At 38.1% G+C, this 13,001-nt stretch overlaps 1 protein-coding gene and 2 long non-coding RNA genes across 3 annotated transcripts in view; 2 read left to right on the top strand and 1 right to left on the bottom strand.

The window, feature by feature from the left end:
* LOC107749797 (uncharacterized) overlaps positions 1-3,403 on the top strand; it is an 8,930-nt gene extending 5,527 nt beyond the window's left edge. Inside the window, exons 2-3 of the long non-coding RNA XR_001641087.1 lie at positions 1,695-1,697; positions 3,393-3,403. This is a non-coding gene — a long non-coding RNA (uncharacterized LOC107749797). The remainder of the gene's footprint in view (positions 1-1,694; positions 1,698-3,392) is intronic.
* Positions 1-9,667, bottom strand: part of LOC107749796 (arrestin red cell-like) — a 40,854-nt gene extending 31,187 nt beyond the window's left edge. The window contains exon 1 of the mRNA XM_016564974.1: positions 9,452-9,667. Coding sequence (XP_016420460.1) covers positions 9,452-9,474 — 23 coding nt within the window. The 5' untranslated portion in view covers positions 9,475-9,667. The remainder of the gene's footprint in view (positions 1-9,451) is intronic.
* Positions 9,668-11,196: 1,529 nt separating this feature from the next.
* Positions 11,197-12,625, top strand: LOC107749828 (uncharacterized). Its single transcript, XR_001641089.1, has 3 exons — positions 11,197-11,269; positions 12,404-12,452; positions 12,581-12,625. It is a non-coding gene; the product is annotated as an uncharacterized LOC107749828 (long non-coding RNA).
* Positions 12,626-13,001: the final 376 nt, after the last annotated feature.

Genomic DNA, 13,001 nt, shown 5'->3' on the forward strand with positions numbered 1-13,001 from the left:
GTGTATAAAGTACCTGAAAGCCATACTCAAGTAAAAGTACAGATATCTTACCAGAAAATGACTTTGGCAGAAGTTGAAGTCACCGTTTACAATATTACTTGAGTAAAAGTCTTAAAGTATGTGAAATTTATTGTACTTAAGTACGAAAAGTATTTTTTTATATTAAATGTACTTAAGTGTTGAAAGTAAAAGTACAAATAAATGCAAAATGGAAAAGAAGCAAAAAAATAAAATAAAAATGTGTATATATATATATATATGTGTGTGTGTGTGTGTGTGTATGTATATATATATATATATATATATATAAATAAATGTATTTTTTTTCAATAACGCTTTAATAATAGTAACTTTATTAGGACCATGGAAACTAAAATACACAAATATGCAACAAACCGTCAAAAATTGTGCAGGGCTTTTTACTCTCTCTCTCTCTCTCTCTCTCTCTCTGTGCGCACGTGTGTGTAAGAGACTGCTTATGTCGACTGTATTTATGTGAATACACACCAGTGCAGGCATTTTGACACTCCATGTTTTGACCGTTTTAGGCGCGCTTCCGAAGACAAAGTCTACTATGCTTGTCCGTGTTCCACTCGGACCTCACGCGCAGAAAACATCCAGTCAGAAGCGGAGTGAGTTCGGTTTCACTGAACTCGCACTTTGGCCGGTACAAAAAATGTATTAAACATTTGATTTATTATTTAAACATTTTATCAGCTTATGCAGGCTCTACAACAAAAGGAATTGCTGATCTCTAGTGATGTCAAATTTTTGTAATAGATAATTTGTTGGTAAAGGGTGAAAGGTCTGGCAGGTGTGGCTCGCGAGCCATAGGTTCCCGACCGCTGGGTTAAAAGATTACAGTCCAGCTATTAGCCAGAAATCGTTTATACCTGCGACGTCCAAAATCAGCTTGCCACACCTGCCAAGAGTGGGGGAACTCAGAAAAAAAAAGTCCTACCATAAATATTTCTTGATGTGATACAATTACCTTTCCACATATATGAAAAGTTTATCAGGGCTCTAGAGTGCGACCAATTTGGTTGCACGTGCGACCTAATTTCTCAATGGTGCGACTAAAAAAAATCTGAGGTCGCACCGGTGCGACCAGCCGTTCGAGGGGAAAAAAAAGTCTCCGCGACTATGAAAGTCTCTCTGTGGTTCAACAACAGACACACATTAAGCCCATATCGTGGTCTAAACCAATCAGAGATAGTGAAGGGCGGACCCCCCCTCTGATTGGCCTCACAGGTAAGACTAGAACTTGTAAAGCTGCGGTGTTAAATGCGATGCGGTCGAAAATTTGGCTGCACCTAACTTTTGTGCTGGTGCACCTAAGAAAAAAAGTTAGGCGCACCAGTGCAACCAGTGCAAAAAGTTAGTCTAGAGCCCTGTTTATATGAAATAAATATATGAAGAAAAAAAAAACTTTCAGATAGATAGATAGATAGATAGATTTTGCTACATGATGTGAAACGGAAAAATCTATATTGCTTTCATATTACTTCCATCATTATTACTAGAGTCAAGTTTTTTTTACAGCACTTAGATGTCCTTGATTTTATTTGCTCAAGTCACTTGCAACCTGTAAATCTGTTAATGGTTTCCACGAAAACATCAGACATTTTAGTCTGAAAATGGCCTCTACCACTAAAAAAAAAAAAAGAAGAAAAAAACAAACAAACAGGAAGTAGACAGTATTAGTTAGTGCACTTCACTGTGAAAGGGTGACACTGAATCAGCAAGCTGCTGTCTGCGGGTCTCAGCTTCCTCAGTTCTATGTCTGGCCTGTCCAATGATTTATAAATGTCAGTAGAAAACCAAACTGTCATGAGTTATGAGAACACAATTAAGCAAATTCCACAAATTCCACAGTTCAGAGTATGAAAAGACAATGCAGAAAAGCTGAGCGGATGTGGCGGAAGACGAAACTTGAAATCCACTATAGCATATATAAAGACAGCCTTCGTGCTTTCAATGTGGAACTAGGCAAAGCTAGACAGTCATTCTTCTCAAACCTTATAAACAGTAACTTAAACAACACTCGCACTCTTTTTGCTACTGTTGAGAGACTGACAAACCCCCCAAGTCAGATTGCCAAGTCCTTCTGTATCATCCTGAAGCCTCCCTCTCAGAAACACACTCAGTAACAACCTCAGGGTAACGCGACTGCCACAGCACAAGGTCTTGTCCTAACACATGTACAGACATGAATAACGCGCACGGGCACACGCACACGCACACACACACACACACACACACACACGCGCAAACTCCAGGGAAAAATCAAAATGATCAGAGTTCATAAATTTCCTAACAATGAAACAGCAAAAGTGTTGAGAAAAATGCATGTACATAAACATACACACACACAAGCAATGTGAGTGCATAGATGAGAAAGGCACAGTCATGCATTTGCTGCCTTCCTGAACATACAGCTTGCGTCAACGCCGCTCTGCGTGTGTTCCTGTTGCCTGCTGACTCTGTGTGCGTGTTTGCATGCTTTTCTAGCTCAAGAGAGGACAAGGAAAACAGCAAAACTTGCAAATATGGTATGAAAAACATTTCACACCCTTGTTTATGGAAACATATTCCAGAAGCCAGTGTAAGCCATGCTGCTGTCAGGAAACGCTGTCCCAAACATTGTATTCCTAATAATTTAATAATAAAAACCATGGGAGAGGATCCAGCAGTGAGAAAAATAGACACAGTAATGGATGGAGATAGTAAACGTGTGTGTGAGAGAGACTTAATCAATCTCTCTGTTGTCTTGGGATGGAGCCAAGGGAAGTGCCAAGGATGTCTGGTTAGAATCACCTGTCAGCCGTTTTCACATGCGGACAATTTACAGGACACTATGCGAACCGCGTGACGTCGCAGAGCTGTTGTCAGAGAGCAAGTGTGCCCAAGCGCCCATAATTACAAACTATTTTAAAGAGCTCGTCCCTCTTACTTTCAACAGCCCACATCCAGAGCAAAGTAAAAGTTATTTGGAAAAAAGATACAGAAGTCAAGTACAAGCAATTTCCTAATTAAAACAGCAATATAATGGGAAAAAAAGGAACCCAGCTGAGATCGCTTCTCCATTTGATTTATTTTTCCACTGCTGAGGTGCTCTGAGCGTAAATGTTATTTTTCTAGACCACTTCCCATTGGGAACTCAAACTGGTGAATTATTCTGAATTCCCGCTTTCCATAATAGGAGCTTAGGGAACAGTATGAAGTGATTCACAATATCTTATATGCACTGGGCAATACTCCTGACAATAGAAAAAATACAATTCAGCTATTTTTAGAGAAAGTCCGACTTTTTATATCATTATATGTGCTTGCTAAGACAAGAAACTGCTCATTCCTCGTTCAAACACCTTTGGTAACCACATGGATGATAGTGCAAATTGTGCAACTTCTTAAGTAAAAGTATAATATTACTTTAAATAAGTAAGTTTTACAAGTGCAGAATTGTGATTTACAACTGTGGCAAGATGATTAAAAATTCTTTGAAGTTCTTTGGTTTTTACATTTTTAATTGCTCATAATGCCTGAAAAATAGCACAGACACTGGAAACTTTTTAGTGTGCATGTGCCAAACACCTGAGTTTGAGCACATTATCAACTTTGAAAGGCTTTGAGTTGCACTATTTGCTTCCGGTAAGCGTTTGCCTCAAAACTGAGGTATACTCTTTACATTGAAGGAGGGATATGCACTGTATCTAGAGACCAAAATATTTGCGGCATTTTTTGACTTCAGCCAGTAAGCAACCACCCAGAACACCCTAGTAACTATGGCTGTGTGATATTGAAGAAAAATGCGATATGCAATACCTTGCGATATTCGGTATTCGATATGCGATACGATATTGCTTAAAGTGTGTAAAATCAATTTAAATGATATTTACGTCTCTCTGTGTGTGCGCACGCTTTGCACGTTTGCGGCACAATGGAAGATACGCTGTGCGAGATGCGGCTTGTGCACGCGCTTCAGGTGTGAGTCAGACTACTAGTAACTGTATAGCAACTTGCTAAAATGACTAAACTTTATGGAAACCACCCAAAACATCCTGCATCAAGGCAGCGAGTACACATTTTCATCATAAAATGTAAAAATGTAGTGTAAGCTTTAGTTTTTGGAAGAGTGGCCATATTCAGAACATATAAGCCCACAACAGCTATGAAAACGAAACTGGTGGAGCGGAACATCATTCATCTGGGACAAAATCACATAAGAGAGGTTAACTCAGTCCACAAACTAGACAATGTTAGAGGAACAGGGTGCCTGTTAATCCATCAGGGCAGACAGGTGTCAAACTAGTCTCCAGTGAATTGCCCTTTCAGCCTAAAATGAGATAATGGAGTCATCAGCTGATGAATTAGAGGTGTGTATGTGTGTGAGAGATAAACACACACATACATACATCAAACCTGGGTGGCAACACTGTGTCTGTGTTGTGTGCCATTACTGAGAGCACCCTTTCCATCTAGGTCAATGAGACTCAAGGGACAGTTCACCCAAAAATGAATTATCTATCATTATTTACTTGCCCTCATATCGTACCAAACCTGTATGACCTCCTTTCTTCTGTGAGCGAACACAAAATTTTTGTCTGAACAATGAATGTCATTTGTTTGAATCATTGCATGGGCAAAAACATTCTTCAAAATATCTATTTTTTTGTATCACAGAATAACGAAAGTCATACAGGTTTGAAACGTGTGTGAGTAAATAATGCCATTGTTTATTTTTTATGAACTATCCATCTCTAAAAAAAACGGTTTCTGTACATTAACCCTGTCAAATATTCAACACAGACTCCTTGTGAAACTAGACAACTAGAGAATAGGGATGCATGATATTATCGGATCGTTATTGGCAGATAATAGCTTAAAATGTAAATATCGGCATCAGCCCGATATGAAATATTATACCGATATACCCTGACGATAAGAGGAATAATCTGCATGTGCTCAGGGTGTGCTAGCGATAAGATCACATCAGCAGTGTGGTCAATCTTGAAGCAAACGTTTGCCTGAATGGTGATTAGATTCACTATTTTGGATCGCCCCATTTAATCTGAGAATACAAGTACAGAATGACGTGTCCAGTGTGCGATAAAGTCAACAGTCACTAGCGCGTGCAACAACAGCCTCCCCCCGGCATCTAATGCCCGTCCGATAAGGAGCTGTCGGCCTACTTGTAATAAAATGAAAGTAAAATACACAAATAACATTAAGATTGTGTTTTTGATTAAATAAAGCAGTAATTGATGTCATAAAATCACAAGTATGTTTGAATTTAAAGGTCAGAATCTATAGCTTGCATGAATAAAAATCACAAACATGACACTAGTAAATTAAATAATTTTATATATAAGCCTACATATTCATTAATGTGTATATATACACATTAATATATATATATTTTTTTTTTTTCAAACAGATAATGAAAGCTTAAATACAAGGAAATCTAAAAGATTGTCAGAATTTTTACAACTCCTTTGCATTAGACCATCAAGTGTTAAATCTTACCACTAAAATGTACCACAACAAAATGTTAAGGTTAACACTGCATCTGTCTGGGAAAAATTTTTTTTTAAATTATTGTTTATTTAATTCTAACAAGTACGTTTTTGTTAGAAACTAACCAAAATTAAAAATTATTTGTTTATAATCTCTGCACAGGAGAGACCTGGTGCTGTTTCCAAACAAAAGGAAATATATCCGTATCGTCATCAGCTATCGGCATATTGGATATCAGCAAAAATCCAATATTGTGCATCCCTACTAGAGAACATTTTCAATCACTGATGAAAGAGAGAGCAAAAAGGTGAAAAGGTGAGATTAACAGGGCAAAGTATAAGATGATGGCATGAGGGGAGAAGACGTGAAAACATGCCCAAAACAATTCATCACGCTCATGTACTGATGCAGACGTGATTTAATGGACCACACCAATCAATCACACTACAAATTGAGGACAACATGAGGGGAGTATGAGTTTGAACATGCAGATGTCACAAGCTGGAGTACAGGGAATATATACTAACCAGCCTCCAGTAAATACCTAATCAATGTTCAACTCAGCTGCAGGATATTGCGCAAGTATGGTACAAATACAAAAACACTGGTATGGAGCTACATGACATTTTGCTCAGCATTTAAATAACGCTTCAAACCACTTTTCCTGTTCTGATCTTACCACAGTGATTCCCTGTAATTACAAAACTCCGAGTGACCTGAGGAGTCACTCCCAATGCATGACAAGCTCCCTTGAATAGCCCATGGCTCACTTTCACTCACATCTCTTGTGAATTGGTATGGACTGAAGAGCAATCATAAACATACACTTGCATATAAAAACAGCTGCACAAGTTGCAAATTTATAATGTGTATCTTGTAAGTCTTTGTTTTTAAAATAAGGAAATTAGTTTGGCTGTACTTCTCAGACAACTTGCAAAATAGTAAAACCAGCATGCCAAAGAATCGTGATAACATCATAAATTGTGATTTTCCTGAAAAAAATCATGTTATGATATTTTTGCCATATCGCCCACCCCTAGTACAAATATGCAATTGGTTTTTGCCACCTGGAAAAATTTGGCAGTACAAAAATAAGATAAAGCAAATATTACTAAATAAGAGATTAATCAATAAATAACAAATAATTGAATGTAATAATACTTTGCCTCCCTTAAGCTCACTGTGTTCTGAATGAAAAGTCATGTAAGAGATGGCAATGCCTACTTCACAGTGACTAGTTCATTATCTTGTCAATGCGCTGATGCCCGTCTCTCATGTTAACAAACAGGTCAAACTGGTGAAAATGACTAACTACTTACAAAGTAAACAACTTGGACATCACTTCTGTTCATGAATTGAAATAAACTGACTTGAAACTAGGGTTGGGTACCGAAACCTGGTACCAATATGGCACCAGTACCTATGTAACTGGTATGTACTAGAACCGAATCGCATGAGATGGCAGCAGGTAGCCTTCCGTTAACTAAACTAAACATGCTTATATTAAAATGCCTAAAGATAAACCTCCCTTGTATTCACATTTCTAAACCTGTTGTCCAACAAAAGAGAAAATTATCTTGCTCTGTAGTGGGCCGATGAACAACTGTTCTCCACGCACAAAAGCCATGCTATTTAATCTTATTACAATACAATAACCATGCAACACTCACTGCTCTCCTTCGAGCTCTTTTCAAAGCAAAAGTTTGCATTTCAGTGGCAAAACGAAGCCTTGAGAAGAGAAACAGAGATTAAAGGGATATTCCAAAAATTGATATTTTTTCATCATTTCTTCACCCTCATGTCGTTCCCCTGTGACCTACTTTCATCCGTGGAACACAGAAAGGAGACATTTGGCAAAATGCTAGGAACTGTCAGCCTCGGTAACCGTTCATGTGCATCTTTTCTCCATACAATGAAAGTGAATAGTGACCAAGGCTTTCATTCTGCACAACACCTTTGTGTTTCACTAAAGAAAGAAAGCTATACAGGTTTGGTAGAACATAAGGGTTCAACATTAACATTGAACATCAACATTGAACATCAACATTGAACTGTCCCTTAAACCCTTTAAAGCCTACCGTATGATATTTTAAGGCCTATAAAGTGTCAACATCAAAACTTGGCTGAAAATCTACTACACGCCTTCTGCCTTCTGCCCTCTGATTGATAGTTCATACTTTTTAGCAAGTAAAAAGCCTTTCAGTATATTTCTAAAATGTCCACCTTCAGGTTGTGGTACATGTGTCTGTTTGCTGTGAAATATTTAATGATTTTTACGAAGTAATGTTAGAAAAACTTTTATATTGTTAGTAATATTAATGTTAGGATGAACATTAACTGCACTAAAGCAACCGAGGTTTACTTGATTAGCCATACATCATTTTTTAAAGAAACATCATGTTATAATGTATGGATGAAATACAATACATCAGGCTTTCGAGGAACATTTGTTTGTACTTCTCTCAATCGTCATTGTATTGCATAGCATTGCATTATATTGTGTTTTCACCCCCACAATTAAAACAGAGCTTTGAACATAAAACTAAACATTTAAATACGATCTTAATAAGACATATTATTGGGAGATATAGAGTGACAACTAATATTAATATGCATTTTTGCAGGTATTCTGTTATACTATTAAACATTACAAGCTATCAAAATCTTACTCTTTGGTCATATAAATAACAACATCTGCAGTAAATTGCATATTTTCTGCTCAGTTTGGGCCTCTAAATAAAATCGAGGTGTTATTCCTCCTTGACTGTGAGCTCCATATTATCACTATATCATATATGGGCCATAAAAGCCTGATGTACCAAATGTGTTTTTATGGGTTATGCAAACTTTTTACTTAAAAAAAAAAATAGATTATTTCAAATGTCAGGCTTACGGGGTTAAGAAAATTAACACTACATGTGAACGTGAAAAGGAGCTCATGAACGTATTGTGCATGTACTAACTGTGTCATACGTCAATCCAACATTAAAACAGGGTAACCCGACATGCAACCCTCTGTTAAAGCCCAAAATGTAGCCTACAGATAGACAGGAGGCAGAAAGCCCGTGGGTTTCCTCTCATGATGGTGTGAGCCGTGACATGTAAGCAGAACTGAAGGCGCAACTGAGAGAACTGCTGGGTTACTCTTCAAACTCAGCGCACGTACATGGTCGCCCACGACTCGACTATCTATCTACACTGAGCCTATAGGGCCTAATCTGCACAGACAGGCTCGGAGAGGTGTTCAAATGAGATTTTAGGCACATCAAACCCCAGTGCTTTTCTGCAACAGGAAACGTCGAGGCCTTTTCTGAAAGTTGAGGAAGTGAGCGTGCAGTGATGAGCAGGAATTTCTCGCACTGGGTGCGACAGAGACTTTTAGGTTTCGGGCAGCGGGGCGGAAAATAAACTGTCTGCTCGTATACCAGCATGCAGCATTAAAATAACCCGTCGTAGTAAGGGCTTGCTGTTGTAGAGAATAAATATGTCTAGCTGCAAAAAAACAAACAAAAATACAAATTGGGTCCTCAAACAAACAAGATAATATCAGATCGCAGTTGACAACAGCAGCCGTTAAAGCAACTAAATGCCGCACTCCTACGCATACTCCGAAGAGATTTCAATTGCATGGGTGTACAAGAACAGAGCAGGGCTGTAGATTTATGGTGTAGCGTGCTGGTCACTCACCCCACCCTGGGTGAAATACGTAAGATGTCCAGTGATCATGTTTTTAAGAGCGTTTGCTTCGAGTGCCGATGCATATCCAGTAGGCTACAGATTAAACCTCACTCAGATCAACTAGTAGGTTTTCCCACGCCATCCCTCCAGCCTCGGAGGTTTGGTGGGATTGCTCATCATAGGGTGGGCTGTGAGAATATGATATCGTGACTTCAAAATAAGAAGTCCTGAACCTGAACTGAAAACTGCCGCTTACCTGGTCCCCGCCTTGTCGCCCATCTCCGCAGGCCTTTTCCGTCAATGAGGGGAAGATGCTGTGTAACGGATATTTAACTGAACCGAGACTTCGAGTAAAGCGGTTCTCCTTTCCTCAATCACTGCCACTCTCGCTGGTTTTCGCTGGGTAGTTTCCGCAGCCCAGAGACGGAAGCCTGTCGCCCCACTCCGCTCGCTGCCGCTTCAGTTCAGACAGCAAGCAACTGTGCTTTGGCCTCAGAGTTTGATAGGCGTCGTGAGTAGCCAATCAAATGTGGAGAAACGTCTGACGTCATCTCGCGGGTCACGAAATCCTCCCACTTTGCCCTAGGGACTACCAATCAGAAATGTCGTTTAGAAAGAACGTGCGCTGCTTAGTACAGTATGAGGAAAAAATAAAACGTTTACATATTTACGTACAACGTATGGCGTATCCGAGAATCTGTTCAGTGTTTTACGGAGAAACTGTGTTTGTAATATAATTGCCAGGATTTGGCAGACTTTTGCATTTTCATTTAAATGTCAACCGTTGAAATGTTATCTCTGAAAGGAGATCATTATAATGATGAGGCAAATGACAGGAGAGCAACAGACTACGAAGGACTGATAAACTGAAACGATAGTTAATTTTCTCCAAGACAAACTAATATAGAGTTCACTTAGCGCTGCATACTCCCATCTAATTTCGGTATGTCACTAATGTCATTATCGAAAGAATTCCCATGATGGCATTATGTAACGCAAGAGAGAACTCATGCAAACTTGTTCAATAAAACCTTTTAGTCTATGAATAAAACATTGCCTTGCGCCATCTAGCGACGTAAAGTTAAACAACATCCACATATAAATGTCACCAAAGGAAAATGCCTGTAAAATATATCTAGCCGTTCTATCTAGTATTCAGAAACATGGCTTTTCATACCACTGCTATGCTGATGACACTCAACTCTACCTGTCATTCAATCCTGATGATCCGACGATAGCTGCTCGCATCTCAGCATGTCTAACAGACATTTCTTGTTGGATGACGGACCATTATCTTCAACTCAACCTGGCCAAGACAGAACTGCTTGTGGTTTCAACAAACCCATCACTTTATCAAAATTTCACCATCCAGTTAGGCTCATCAATCATTTGTAAGTCGCTTTGGATAAAAGCGTCTACTAAATGACTAAATGTAATGTAAATGTAAATATATCTTAACACAGCTGCTGTTGATTACGAGTTGATGAATAATGCGTTTACATAGACATATTTAGAAAATAAGCCATAAGATTAATTTAAGAGTTCCTGCAATGAAGAACTGAAAATCAGGGATTCGTAGTCTAACCTTTGATGATTTAAAGACCATAGTGGACCACAAGGACTTCAGGGTCTGGTTGCCCCAAACTGGACTTTTGAGTGCCTTGTCTAAGCGTAGACACAGAACATTTGTGAACCATGATGCAGATGGGGCTATTATTTAAGTAATGAATATTTATTTAATTTAAAACTATTGCTTATATTGAAGAAAGAAGTATATATATGCTTCAAACGCTTTTACGATTTCAGTATCACTACACACAAATGTTGGGTTATTTTTTCTACCCAACCGCTGGGTTAAGCCTGTTGGGTCATTTTATTGGGTTATTTTCTCAGTGTTGGGTAGTTTTTTGTGTAACCCAGCCGCTGGGTTACCAGTTGGGTCAATTTTAGTGACAGTTGACACAGTGAACCCCTCCCCCCCCTCGACACCTCAACGCTACCTTCGCGGGCATTTTGAATCGGCTCAGGAGTCATCGTTTTTCAGCGAGGACAGCTGTTATTCGGAGAAAAAAAGGTATGTTTGTGTGTTTTTTTTATCTATAAAACTATTACTGTTCACCAGAAAATGCAAAAGTATGCAAAATAAGGCGGTTCACTTGACATTAACAGTTTTAAAAAGTAACTCCTTGCTTCGTTAGCTTTGTTTTGCTAGTATGTAGGCCCATTTTGTAATACAGCTTTTTCATGCCTTTTAAATAAATCAAACGTCTCCTTTGGCCAACATTTCCTCTGAAATATGTGACTTATGTGAGACATTTAGTTGGTTTAAGGTCGATATATAGACACCTGACGCGAGTGTCGTGTCATAAAGCAAACACACACATATACATATATATATAAGTTATATAACTTAAATGCGCGACGCGTGTTTGTTTTATGACACGACACTCGATCGCGTCAGGTGTCCATAAACTATCGACTTTTGTTCAAAATTAGTTAGTACATCATGAGTCCATCTTCCAAACCGTGTTTTTGTCCTGTCCTGAAACACTAGGGTGAGTAACGTTACAATAAGTGTTTATATTCTGACTAACGTTACTTAAAACCTGTTGGACTGGGGAGTAACCTACTTACAGCACTGGTCATATCCATAAATAGAGAGAAGTAGCAGTCGTGGCTTGTTTAATGTCTTAAGACGTTGATACGTGGCTTTATATAAAGCATATGAGTGAGTTCATGTGTGACATATCTGCAATCTTAGAAGGTGCACTTACGTGCAAATTTAAAACCATAGTCATATAGTTCTATAGCACGAAAAATTTAGATATAGCAAAGTTATGTTTTATTAATTAACTAAATGAAGGCAATGTATATGTCTGTTGAATAATCCGTTTTTCTGTGTAAAGTAATTACATATTTGCCGAAACAAATTAAATCTGTTCAAAATATAGTTTGTCAGACAATAATAATAATAATGTTTGCCTCTTGAATATTAAATGTCCCTGTTTAGTGAAAGAGATTTGATTATGCAGCAATAAACTAGCCAGTATGTCTTAATGCATGTGTTTTGATAATTGAAAACATGATCAAAACAAACATGTTTTAATGAGAAGAGTTCAAATAAGTGAGCAAATGAAAAATATCTGTATCGGGCAAAAAATTCTTATTGGTGTATCCCACCAGAATAATAATAGATAATTTTGTACAGGAGAAGCTGAAAGAATGGAACTTGGATGTCCCGATACCAAGCTTTAAAGGTAAACTTTATTTAGGTAAAATGAAAATGCGCCTCTCTATATGTTCATTATAACCTATTGTGCTCTGGGTAAGCCAGTTTTCTTACATTCTTCTCTTCTTGCCTTTTTTCTTCTCTTTCTCTTTACAGATGAACAAATTGATGAAGAAACCCTCCTGCTGCTTGATGAAAAATATGAAAAATCAATGATACCAAAGATAGGCCTACGACTGAAATTTAAAAAGCACCTGAGAGAGCTGCTTGTTCTGCTTGTTGTAATGCACATTTAAGATGGGATATATCTGCTTTAAGTGCAAAAAGACTTGGGGCCAATGTTCGTTTTTTGTTTTCTCATCTAAGGAGAATGCATAATGTATATAGTTCATCAAGTTATTTTGAGTGTGGCCAAGCCGGGTGTCACAGGACATTTAATTACAGCAGATCATTTAAGAGACATCTGCTTCAGCACCATGTAGAGGCCAAAATTAGTTAGTCTTAAAAAAAAACTATGAAATGGGTTAAACACTTTCAATAAAGACTGAAGATAGAGCATTGCCTTTTTTGCCTTTTA

This window comes from Sinocyclocheilus rhinocerous, unplaced genomic scaffold (assembly GCF_001515625.1).
Source record: "Sinocyclocheilus rhinocerous isolate Xijiao unplaced genomic scaffold, SAMN03320098_v1.1 scaffold1131, whole genome shotgun sequence".
Classification (NCBI taxonomy): Eukaryota; Metazoa; Chordata; class Actinopteri; order Cypriniformes; family Cyprinidae; genus Sinocyclocheilus; species Sinocyclocheilus rhinocerous.